Here is an 11640-nt window from a genome sequence, read left to right as displayed (position 1 = left end):
TACCACAAGCAAGTGTCAGAACCTAAATAAAAAAACTTTTACAGTGGCACAAACTGGTGAGCTCGGACGCGGTAGGATTTACGCTACTTAGATGATGCCACTGTAGAGTAAGGTCCTGTATAATAGTTTTATGACATGCTGATTTTATAAAAATATGGTTTGTACATTTTAACTATTTGAGTTAATAAAAATATGTAACATAATATACATCCAACATAATACTAGTAAAATAGATACATATAATTTAAAGTTAACTACATATGCGATTGGGTTTGGATGGATGAACTTTCTATCCATTTTCATGCATTAAAATTTAAATAGGCTGGTTTTTTCATCTATTAAACATGAACGAATCTTCTGCTAAAGGCACTTTACATAACTTATTCGTTAATATTGCGACAATACGTAAGCTAATGCTCAAATCCTATGACTTTTCGTTCTTGTTTATAACCACTGGACACGAACGGGTAGTTTTTATATGGGCTTGAAAACAACAGAATCCCTAATTTTTAAGTGACCTCTATTAAAACAAAAAGCATGTTATGTGTTACCATAGGGGTCACTTAAAAATTAGGAATTGATGGTGAAAACGGGCATTACTGTAACAAAAATAATGGGGTAGTTGACAGCACCAATAAATTCGTTGCGTTGCGTTGTTGTGTTGGCATTATTGATATAATATGGTGCCAACTGTCAACTCCCCAATCCTCCCTTATCATATAACATTTAAACTTCAGCTACACTACGGCTTTGTGCAATACATAAAGAGTGTTCCGTTTCCTAGACTCCCGTCATGACCAGTGATTAAAAACAGACATAGCGCGCTCCTTGTAATTAAAACCTTAACACTTACGTTCTAGGGTTTTTACTGCTATTTTATTACTTTCTCTCCTTCAGAAGCTCTTGTAAATGTTCCCAGGCGCGGTCGATTTGCGCCTGAGTGTATTCGTAGCTCCAATATGGACTGAACACTATATTCGCGGCGGCAATTTGCTCTGCGTTCGAGGGTTGGGCCTCGATTCTCTGCCGCGCCTCTTCTTCGGTCAAGTTGTTCCGCTTTTGCAACCTTTTCACCGCCTAGAAAGAATTGGGACATGAATAGTTAGTTAGTAGAATACGTAAATGACTTTGTATGAGTGGAAAAAAAACATTGGCAGTAAAAAATTGGTGGAGGAGGGGCATAATATTGTAAACTCATAAAACTTATTTATTTTTTACAATTAGACTTTTAAAAAGCACTAACAAGTTCCAGTCTGAATTACATTAGCCCTATCACTGCTTTTTTTTTCTTTATTAGGAAAACATACAGCTTATATTATGATACAGGTAGAATAAAAATAATAAGTCTTACACATATTAGACCATAAATGGGCCAGTGCTGAGAAGAAGCAGCGCAAGAAACTTCTCCATTTTACAGTTTTGTTTTTATTATTGAATTATTGTATCCAATTAATTTATCATAGCCGGAGTTCACTAATATTCTTTATTTCTAATAAAAGCATAATCTATACAGTGTGTCCGGGCATGTAGTGATCAAACTTAAAGAGCGTAATCTATGGACAACTTTATCGGTAAAAATACTTTGAATTTAGGGCTTGACCCATTTCTCGCATATTTACAAGGATTTAAGTTTTTAATTTTAAGTTTTCACCTCTTCCTTCAAAAACAAGTGATAGCGTGGGTAACTTAACATTAATAAGCAAATATTTTATATCATGCGATAGCCAATAAAATTAGCTACTAGTAGAAGTAGAAAACAGACACAAGTTTCATACTTTTTAAGGGAGTAAGAATGGATTTAATTAGAAATAAATATGATTTTTTTCACATCTTTTTCAGTTATTTCCCAACACAAGAAAAACCAGGTCGTTAAGGTATGTTTTATTTGCATTGTATTATTAGTATTTGAGCCATTCTACAAAACGAATGTAAATTTATTAGTCTACGTCTATTAGTTTCGACGTAATTTTTGAACAGAGATACCCATTCCCAGCGGTTTCCATAGTAATCGGAATAGGTTGTGTGATTATTTCAGGCAGTGCATTTTCGCATGTCGCGTGCTCTATGGGAACCGCTGGGAAGGGGTATCTTTGTTCAACAATTACGTCGAAACTAATAGACGTAGACTAATAAATTTACATTCGTTTTGTAGAATAGCTCAAATACTAATAATAAAATGCCAATGAAACATACCTTAACGACCTGGTTTTTCTTGTGTTGGGAAATAACTGAAAAAGATGTGAAAAAAATCATATTTATTTCTAATTAAATCCATTCTTACTCCCTTAAAAAGTATGAAACTTGTATCTGTTTTCTACTTTTACTAATAGATAATTTTATTGGCTATCGCATGATATACAATTTTGCTTATTAATATTAAACTACCCACGCTATCACTTGTTTTTGAAGGAAGAGGTCAAAACTTAAAATTAAAAACTTAAATCCTTGTAAATATGCGAGAAATGGGTCAAGCCTCAAATTTAAAGTATTTTCACCGATAAAATTGTCCATAGATCACGCCCTTAAAGTTTGATCACTACATGCCCGGACACACTGTATATATAAAAGAAAGTCGTGTTAGTTACTTCGCTTATAACTCAAGAACGGCTGAACCGGTTTAGCTGAAAATTGTCAGGGAGGTAGTTTAGAGCCAGGAGAAGGACATAGGATACTTTTTATCCCGTTCGAAATAAAAAAAAAGTCTGCTTATTTATTGCCATTAAGGCGGAACAAAGTTCGCCGGGTCAGCTAGTTTCTAATAAAAGCATAATTACGAATAAATATTACCTCTTCAGGCGGGATGATGACCGACCACAGCTGGTGGCAGGAGTGGTACCACTTGGCGCGCACCATCACGGCTGCTTCCATCACCACCACGCGGTATCCTTGCTGGCCTAGCTCTCTGATTTGTCTCTGGGCCTCTTGGAGGACTGCCGGCCACATTATACCGTTTAGCTTCTCTAGCTGGTCCTAAAATGTGAAAGAAAGATATGTACTTAGTCGGTTTATGAGCTGATGACAGAAGAAAGAAAGCAAAAATATTTATTTGGTACAAGTAGAATAATAAAACAACGACTATCAAGCAGGCCAAAATGGCATCCGCCTTGCCGTAAAGGCAGATAGCTCGTCAGAAAGAAAACAAACGATACGTTGCGGCAGCGGCAGGACGTCTTACATAGAAATATCTGTCTGTGGGAGGCCCGCCCACAAGCGGTGCGGCGCCGCGTCGCACTATGAGATGAAATCGTTGCGGCTACGCATCGTGTTATCACGTGGTTGAAAAGAACAAAACTAAGGGTCAACGCTGAAACTCGCTCGCGTGTCTGTATCGAAAAATAGCAAGCAACGTAATGTGGCGTAAAAACGCGCGGCGGTAAGCAGGCACCCGCTCCGTGCACCCGCGCAAGTTTTAGCGTAGGCCATAACGCCATTGTACCTTGTCACTGAACACGATTTGCCCCAGCACTTTCCTATCCACCTCCCCTGTCTCAGTGAGGATGTGCTGCCCAAAGGCCTCGGCCAGCGTGCCGTTGAGCGGCAGACCCGGCTTGTACAACTCGTGCGCGATTATGTCGCAGTTTACTAGGCCCGCGCCTTTTTTCCTGTGAAGAAAGAAATTAGTGAATGAAAAGTTTATTTACATTAATATTTCGTAATATTTTGTTCATGTTAAGAAGACACAAATGCGTAGTAGATGAATAGATCAAACCAACCATTTTTAAGTGCCCTCATATAAACTAATTCAGTACCTCTTTGAAATCATTCAAAGAAATGACAAAAAAGATCATTATTAAATAACTTTTTTTAGATGTGGCTTTTTCAGTCTTATTTTATGATTGCAATATTTTAGTCCATAGTGTAAACAAAAGTAATGCTAGTCTTGAAATCTTATAATGATTGTGTCCTTTACCTTAACTTTTCTGCAATATTGCTTTTTCCACTAGCAATGCCACCTGCCAGTCCAATTACATAAGGCCAGTCTGGAATATGAGGATTTGGCTGCAAACACAATATAAAAACAATATAAAGGATTATTATTAGATTAATAAAAAAAGTTAGCATAATTACCAACCAGTGGTGGATTTACCAGCAGGCTGAGTAGGCTAAAGCCTAGGGCGGCAAATTTTTAGGGGCGGCAGATTTAATTCATAATTATAATTATTAGTAATAATAAGTGATTTTTTGCAGTACGTATTTCGGATACGAATATATCAATGTTCGCCAGGCCAGTCAAATAAGATCCAACAACAACTTTGAGTCGTTGTGAAGTTCATACAAATCTTTTGTGTAAAGTCAAAAACGCGTCGTAAATTACGGTCGTTTGGCTTTAGCCTAAGAATAATTATATTTACTTACCACTGGAGGCCTCAGAACAGTCCCAAGCAGCCTCATCCTCTGGTTACTAGAGCTGACCTTCTGCTCCTCCTCCTGAGACCTCTGAGGGTGAGAGTCCTCGGCCAAGTTGATGACGTACGTGTCCATTGGATGAAGGCCGTTTTCTTTCCTTTTCTCATTGATCTTCATAGCCCCACGGACTGTCTCCTCACTGACTACTATCATCTGTAGAAGAATATAGGTAACTGTTATAAAAATGTAACTAATAAAATTGTATTATTATTTTTATAATTTGACCATTTGTAAGTACTAATTCAATTAGCCTATGCAAATAAAGATGATTTTGATTACATACTTACGACCCGATCGAGTTTACTGTTTAAACCTTTCGAGTTCGAATCGTTTGCGTATTTAGTACGAAAACTGTAATTACAACAGCGCCCTTGTGAACGTGTCGTAAAGTGAACTTAGTATGAGAAATGGTTGCACGAAACTTATTTTGAGAATCAAAATTGTCACCTTATCGTTTAATTCGAAGGTTGAGTGTCGAATTTTGTCAAATACGCAAACGATTCGAAGACGAAAGTTGTTCATGCTAGAGGTACTGGCAGGCGTGACGTCACATCGATGCTCTGGTGCGGACGGGGCGAACGCGGGTAAGCAGGAGGGAAAGTCGCATTCCAGCGAGGTACGCAGTTGAACTGTCCCACCAAACTCAATGACAGGGGGGCGCTACCATCGTTCAACTATATGGTTTCCAACATGGCAAAAATCGGAACCAGCGATCCGGTATTGACGGTGGCGCCCCGCTGTCAATTTCATGGATAGGACAGTTCAGTATTTTGGAACTATAGACACCTCTAGCCATTTTAATCCACATTATAGACTTAAAAGACACATAAACAGAACATCATCCCATTACAGAAGCTTCTATGCATAGTTATAGTTAAAAATAATATTGAAATAAATAAAGTACACTTTACCTGGAACTTAGGATCATCTTTAGTAGGTCCATACAGGTCTTTCAGAGGGAACACATGGTATTCCAAGTCTGGGTTGATATCGGTTAGGAAGTTTAACACCGCCTTTATCCTCTGTTCCACTGGTTCTATTAGCTCCCATAATTTTTTAGCTGTAAAAATCATATTACAGTCAGTAATTTAATAAAAACAATTGAATTTAGAATTAGTATTGCATGACATATGTAATTATAAGTTATAAGGACGTGTGTTGACGATCCGGTTTCTCTCCGGTCCGACGCCGTGACGGTGCCGGAAGTCCGCCGATGTCCACGTTCGGTGACGAACCGGCCCGACGCCGGAACGGGCAAAAGCCGGGCCGAAACTGAACCGTCAACACACGTCTATAGTATACAGATAATACAATTAACAAAAAAACTACACTTTGATTAAAGAATAAAAGAAGTTGTTTGCAGGTCCTTACACTGAATCATATTAACATCAGTGACGCCCACCGTAACATGTTTCTTGGAGCGCAGAACAGCTTGCGATAGAAGGATTTTATGGCCATTGTGCAAGCGGTCAAATGTTCCACCAAGGGCTACATATTCGTAAGTCTTTACCTCTTGCTCTTTGGTGTTAATATCTCGTAGACTTACATCTGAAAAATCTGGAAACATGGATTTTATTAGGATACTAAAACTTCAGGACACAACACTTCTTTGGTCTACTAAACAAATGCTTTTCTCTAAATTATCATCATCATTTCAGCCATAGGATGTCCACTGCTGAACATAGGTGTCCCCCAATGACTTCCATATTGACCTATTCTCTTCAGTGAACTTAAAATGTGTTAAAATACTACCATAATAATCATGAATACAAATAAAAATATTAGGAATCTCCCTTACCAATGCTTTGAAGTTTACAATCAGTATTTAGTGTGGCTACAGATTTTTTTATATCTTCCAGTTCATTAGTTAAGGCACTATCATACAGCAAAATATCTATTGGTTTACTCGTTTTTATAGTTTTCGCAGCTTCAGTTGGCTTTAGCATCAGTCTTACATCTAAATTAATGCACTCGGATGTAGCCTAAAAAGTGAAATCATAGTTATAAAACTGAGAAGTTGGATGTAATAAGATCCTGTCTTTAATATTTTATGATAATCTTATGGTTAAAAACTTAAACAAACTAGGGATCTTGGTTAAAATTATAGACAAGAATGTATTAATTTCATATTCTAGCTGCAGCTTTTTCAATACTTCTTTACTTCATAAATAAGTATAGAGTTTATAGAATAAAGTTATTCAGGTTACCTTGGTGTACAGTTGTTCTATTTCTTTACTGACTACTGGCAATGAGTTTTGTGTGTTCTTCATGAAGTTTATGTACAATGTTTTTTGAACATGTTTAGAAGCTTTTTGGCACACACTGTGCGCTTTCGCAGCATGAGACACAAATAATAGCCCATTTTTTGCCATCGTTTCTCCTGAAATTTGAAACAATATAGAGGATACTGCAATAGAATACTGCAAGTAAGTTTCCAATGATGCAACATCATAATAATACACCCACCTGCGGTATTCATAATGAAAATGTAGTATGAAGTTAATGACAGTACCAAGAATAAGAAATATTCACTGTATGAACGACAATTACACATTATAAAACTAAGTCCAAAGGTTATCTATATTACCTACATCCATGTAAATCCCTCTCCAAGTATAAAATGACATGACAAAGTACAAACACACTCTTACATTATTAAATGCACGTATATACACAATGTCTTTAATATTTTATGAATAATGAATATATTAAAAATTGTAAACAGCAATAAAACGGGTACGTAAGGAGAAACTTTAGTATTACCTATTAAATAAAATAACAAAAATCCACACTTATTTTATCTGAATTATTGCGAAACAGAGTCTATAAAAATAACTCAGTTTATTATTTAGATAGTTTGGATTTTAATTCAAATTCCAAATTGGTTTGAGGTTATGTTGTTGACAAACAAAATGTCAAAGTCATCGATGTCAAAGTGACATCGGTTGTCTAATGATAAAGGCAAAGGAATTAAGAATTATACTAGCTAAGCCAGTAGTGTCTGTGAGAGTAGCCGAAAAAGAATTTTATTAAAGACTAGCTTTCCGCCCGCGGCTTCGCACGCGTGAAATTTCGTTTGTCACAGATCGTCATAAATTATAGCCTATACCTATGTTATTCTAGATTTTGAACAATAATACTGTAAAGTTTCATCAAAATCCGTTCAGTGGTTTTTGAGCCTATTTTTTAGTAAACAACTCAATGCTTGTGTTATGGGTGCTAGCTTAACGGATATACTACTTAGGTATATACTTTTTTTTTAATTAAATACATACATATTATACATATTTACACCCAGACCCGTCACAGAAATTAAAATTCATCATTTCAATTTCTGCCCGGCCGGGATTCGAACCCGGAACCTCTCGGCATAGTAGTCCGTTCTGAACCACTACACCAAACGGCCGACAACTATTCATTACAAACATACAAAAATAGGTACAAATCTTTCCTCTTTATATAATACTAGCTGACCCGGCGAACTTTGTTCCGCCTTAATGGCAATAAATAAGCAGACTTTTTTTTAATTTCGAACGGGATAAAAAGTATCCTATGTCCTTTTCCTGGCTCTAAACTACCTCCCTGACAATTTTCAGCTAAATCGGTTCAGCCGTTCTTGAGTTATAAGCGAAGTAACTAACACGACTTTCTTTTATATATATAGATTAGTATGGATATACGAGTAGATATAGCCACCATCGTTGCGAAAATTTATATAATCTCTCTACTTTAATATGTTTGTATGCGCCTTAACTTAAAATATAATATTTATTCATAGTCGTACATTCTGCATCTTATCATTTTATTCTAACTCGTTCCAGAATATCTCTTTTCCCTGCAATAGATAATAATTTTATTCGTTTCCTTTCTTGCTTTTACACTCACTCACTAAGGACAGAGGAAGTTGGGTTGGGGTAGAGTGGAACTAAAAATTGATCTGCGCGAGCTATGATCAAATCAATCGGTCAGAACCTTGCTTGCTAGCTTTCCCCCTTCATCATGTTGGTTAATGTATGTAGTAAGGCAGTGTAGGTAAGTGCATTGTAGATAGACTTGCCTAGAGTCTATTAAGTGGATCTGGGTTTTGATTGATCAAAAAGGTTTAAACTACATAAATAAAATAACACGATCTTAGAATGGTTACATTTTATTTTTAGCGGTGGCATGTAATAACAAAAGGTATAACTTACATTATATCATTCACTTGGAAAATTTAACTACAAACTTCATAAAAATATTAATTTATCAACACAGCGAAGGCAGATAAACTTAAAAATATTTTAGTAGAGAGAATATTTATTTTTAATACAAGTAAGTAAATATAGTATACAATGTAAATATTACTATACTTGCTTGTATACCTACTATTAGCATAGGTACCTACTTATTTCGGTTCGTCCAGTTGATTTTTGCAATTGGATATTTACACTGCGCAGCTAGCCCCAAACTAAGCAAAGCTTGTACTATTGGTCTAGCTTTAAAGCTTATAATAATTTCCTTAAAAATTAAAATTAATCTAAGATAATTTCCTATAACAGTTAGGTAAGTATCTATCAGTATTTACTACATATAAAATTACATATTAAAAAAATGTTAGCTTATCACTAACAGAAAGTTAAGTTAGCTTAATTTATTAATGATAACTTATTTGTACTTAATTCAATAGACTTCTTAATTACCAATTGGTGGTATCTACTTCACACGAACAACAAACAAGTTTTATTACAGGAAATGTTTCCTAAATTCAAAATATAGACTAGAATTCACAACGTAATCGTGTTCATTGCATTCATGAGAATTCTTTGTCTCCATTGTGTCATGATGTCATGCGCGTCGGGATCTGAAATTATAAAAAGAATCAAAATCAAAAACAGAAAAAGCACCAAAGCACGGTAATACCAAAGTGTAGGTACCTATTAATTACTTTGGGCGTCCTTCGTAGGTCAACAGACAGCTACGAGGTGAAAAGTCCCCATATTACTCAGCCTGGGTGACCCAGTGTGGACATTAACCATAAAACATAGAAAGTGGTTCAGTGGATAAAACGTAAAAAGCTCTGTGCTAACAGTACCCATGATGTAAAAGTTTCGATGGAGCAAAGAACCAAAGGGGTGCCGGGAGACAATATTGATCTACTAACCTAATCAAGCATAGGGCCGGCGCACACGTCGCAAAGTGTTTAATATTTTTAATAGGTGGAAATTCGATTGAAAGTTCATTTCACCGCGCGCTGAGTCCAAGCCAGCTATGTTTCATCATCACAAAGTGGCGTAACTACAGGATGGCAGGACTGGCAAAATGCCACGGACCCTCGACACCAGGGGCCCAAGGGCCGAGCTAAAAAAAATTAAATTTAAGTAAAATGCACACATTACATTGGTATGTACTTGCGTTACCGATTCGAAGATGATAGTTGATAGTAGCACAGATAATGTAATAGTAGGTACTCATTCATACGTGTGCTGACTGCTATGATACCAACCCATATTATGGCATTTCATACCCCCCTCAGTGCCACGAGTCTCGGATGGTATACTTAGCATCACATCATTTATCTCTGTGTGCCTGCTCTTCCAGGGGCTCTTTGCGATGTCCAGGGCCGGTGCTACCATTCCTACCATATTGAACCCACCTCGCTGATCAGCGTAGATCCTTCAACCTCATGCTGGGGTCGTCGGCGGAAGCGGACACGCGCGTGTCCTCCGTGTGTGTGCTGCTCGTCCAAGGACTCTTGCGCATGTCTGGTGCTGTTGTCGCCATTCCGAACATGGTGCGGAACCTGCGGAGAAATATATCGACTGTAGTTAGTTTGAAAATAGATTCCTCAATAGACAGCTCTTTCAGTTGATTAGTATCTGGATTCTGGAGGCACGCGAGATGGCAGAGACGAGGTAAGGCAAAAACTACTTATCTAACAACCAGTATTTACTGAAGCGGCCATAAGCGGCTCATAAATGGCCGTGGCCGTGCCACATACCTAGTATTTTAACTAAGGCTGAGTTGCACCACCTAACTTTGACCGTAACTATAACGATAACCGGTGGTTTTTGTATGGAGTTTGACAGATTTTTGACGTTTGTCAAAGTTAAAGTAAGATGGTGCAACCCAGCCTACGAGTGTAGAGTTTGCTTTTTGTATAGTTAGGGCTCTAAGTACGTGTGATCTGATAACTTCACAATGCAATCGTTTAAATTGCTAGTTTAAAATAATATTTGCGAGTAAGGTAAAAATAACATCAATATCGTTTTTATGAACTCCGTCAACAATAGCTATGTTTGCTATGACTATGTGCATGTATACACATATGTAATTACAGTGTTGTTCTAATTTGGATTACTACCCCCTCACCCATAATACGCCAATATTGACATGGCCCGCCCATAGTCCCCTCCTAATGGAAAAAATAAAGCCTGCCATTTAATGCTGGACCATGTAACCAATTTGCTAACTTTGTCGGCGTAATTAAGTTGTATGTCCACGTCAAATCATTATAATTGCTATGTAAATAACATAGTATCTGAATTAAGCCACAGAGATAGAGTCGGGTAAACTTTAATATGTAGAATATTTTATTAGCCCCAAGAGGTGCAACTTCTCAGGTAATAAAAAACACTTCATTCCAATAAAAACTGAGTTAGTTTTCAATTGGCTGTAATTTTCGTTTTTAGTAGCTTTCAATCGAAGTTAGCCAATTGAGTTCGGGAAGTAGTGATAAAGCTTCTTTGCGATACAAAACTATAGAGTCGCGTTTTGATAGCTCATAAAAAAGTATTACGATTGACTAGAAACGAATACCTTCTACCGACCCCTATCCCTATTCTATTGGGCTATTGGGTAGTGACCTCATCAATCAATTGACATCCTGTTATGAGTTATTGAGACGCAATTCCTCGAATAGATTTTGTGTAGCAATATCTATATTTTCCTAGTAGATTTAATACGTGTAGATATACCTACATCTGACCAATCTAGAGACCCAATTCGAGTGGATATTGGAAATAACTTTTACTTAAGTGAAAAAGTTTTTTCGTCTCACAGACGATTTCTGAAAGTCGACGGACCCCATCCGTTTTAACGATGAGACTGAAACAAATTACTGTAAACCCTTCGTAAGCTCATGGTGTGTTTTCAGGTCGATGTTCAAACAACCAATATCCATTAATTTTAGCTTAGTCTAGCATTGAGTGTAGCTGCTCAAAATATTTATAATAAAAGAGGATTACGCTATCAGAG

General features: G+C 36.9%; 2 protein-coding genes across 5 annotated transcripts in view; both read right to left on the bottom strand.

Moving 5' to 3' along the window:
- Positions 1–341: 341 nt before the first annotated feature.
- On the bottom strand, positions 342–7314 carry Ppat-Dpck (Bifunctional Phosphopantetheine adenylyltransferase - Dephospho-CoA kinase). 4 transcript variants are annotated; one of them, XM_028310264.1, is made up of 11 exons: positions 7171–7290; positions 6874–6938; positions 6615–6787; positions 6206–6389; positions 5779–5964; positions 5319–5467; positions 4357–4560; positions 3911–3999; positions 3437–3602; positions 2788–2970; positions 342–1077 (listed from the first exon to the last, which is right to left on the bottom strand). In XM_028310264.1, exons 2-11 carry the CDS (start codon positions 6884–6886, stop codon positions 880–882), a joined length of 1545 nt encoding a protein of 514 aa, XP_028166065.1. In that variant the 5' UTR covers positions 6887–6938; positions 7171–7290; the 3' UTR covers positions 342–879. The 4 variants fall into 4 exon arrangements, with proteins under 4 accessions (XP_028166065.1, XP_028166066.1, XP_028166063.1 ...); XM_028310265.1 differs by lacking the exon at positions 6874–6938 and having other exon boundaries at positions 7171–7314; XM_028310262.1 differs by lacking the exon at positions 7171–7290 and having other exon boundaries at positions 6874–7119.
- Positions 7315–10047: 2733 nt separating this feature from the next.
- Positions 10048–11640, bottom strand: part of LOC114356882 (neurofibromin-like) — a 63696-nt gene continuing 62103 nt past the window's right edge. The window contains exon 34 of the mRNA XM_028310255.1: positions 10048–10186. Within this exon, the coding sequence (XP_028166056.1) occupies positions 10048–10186 (139 nt within the window). The remainder of the gene's footprint in view (positions 10187–11640) is intronic.

This window comes from Ostrinia furnacalis, unplaced genomic scaffold, assembly GCF_004193835.3.
Source record: "Ostrinia furnacalis isolate ACB-3 unplaced genomic scaffold, ASM419383v2 OfSCF2997, whole genome shotgun sequence".
NCBI lineage: Eukaryota > Metazoa > Arthropoda > Insecta > Lepidoptera > Crambidae > Ostrinia > Ostrinia furnacalis.
Note: the sequence above shows the minus strand (reverse complement) of the source record. Positions and strands in the feature narration are given on the sequence as shown.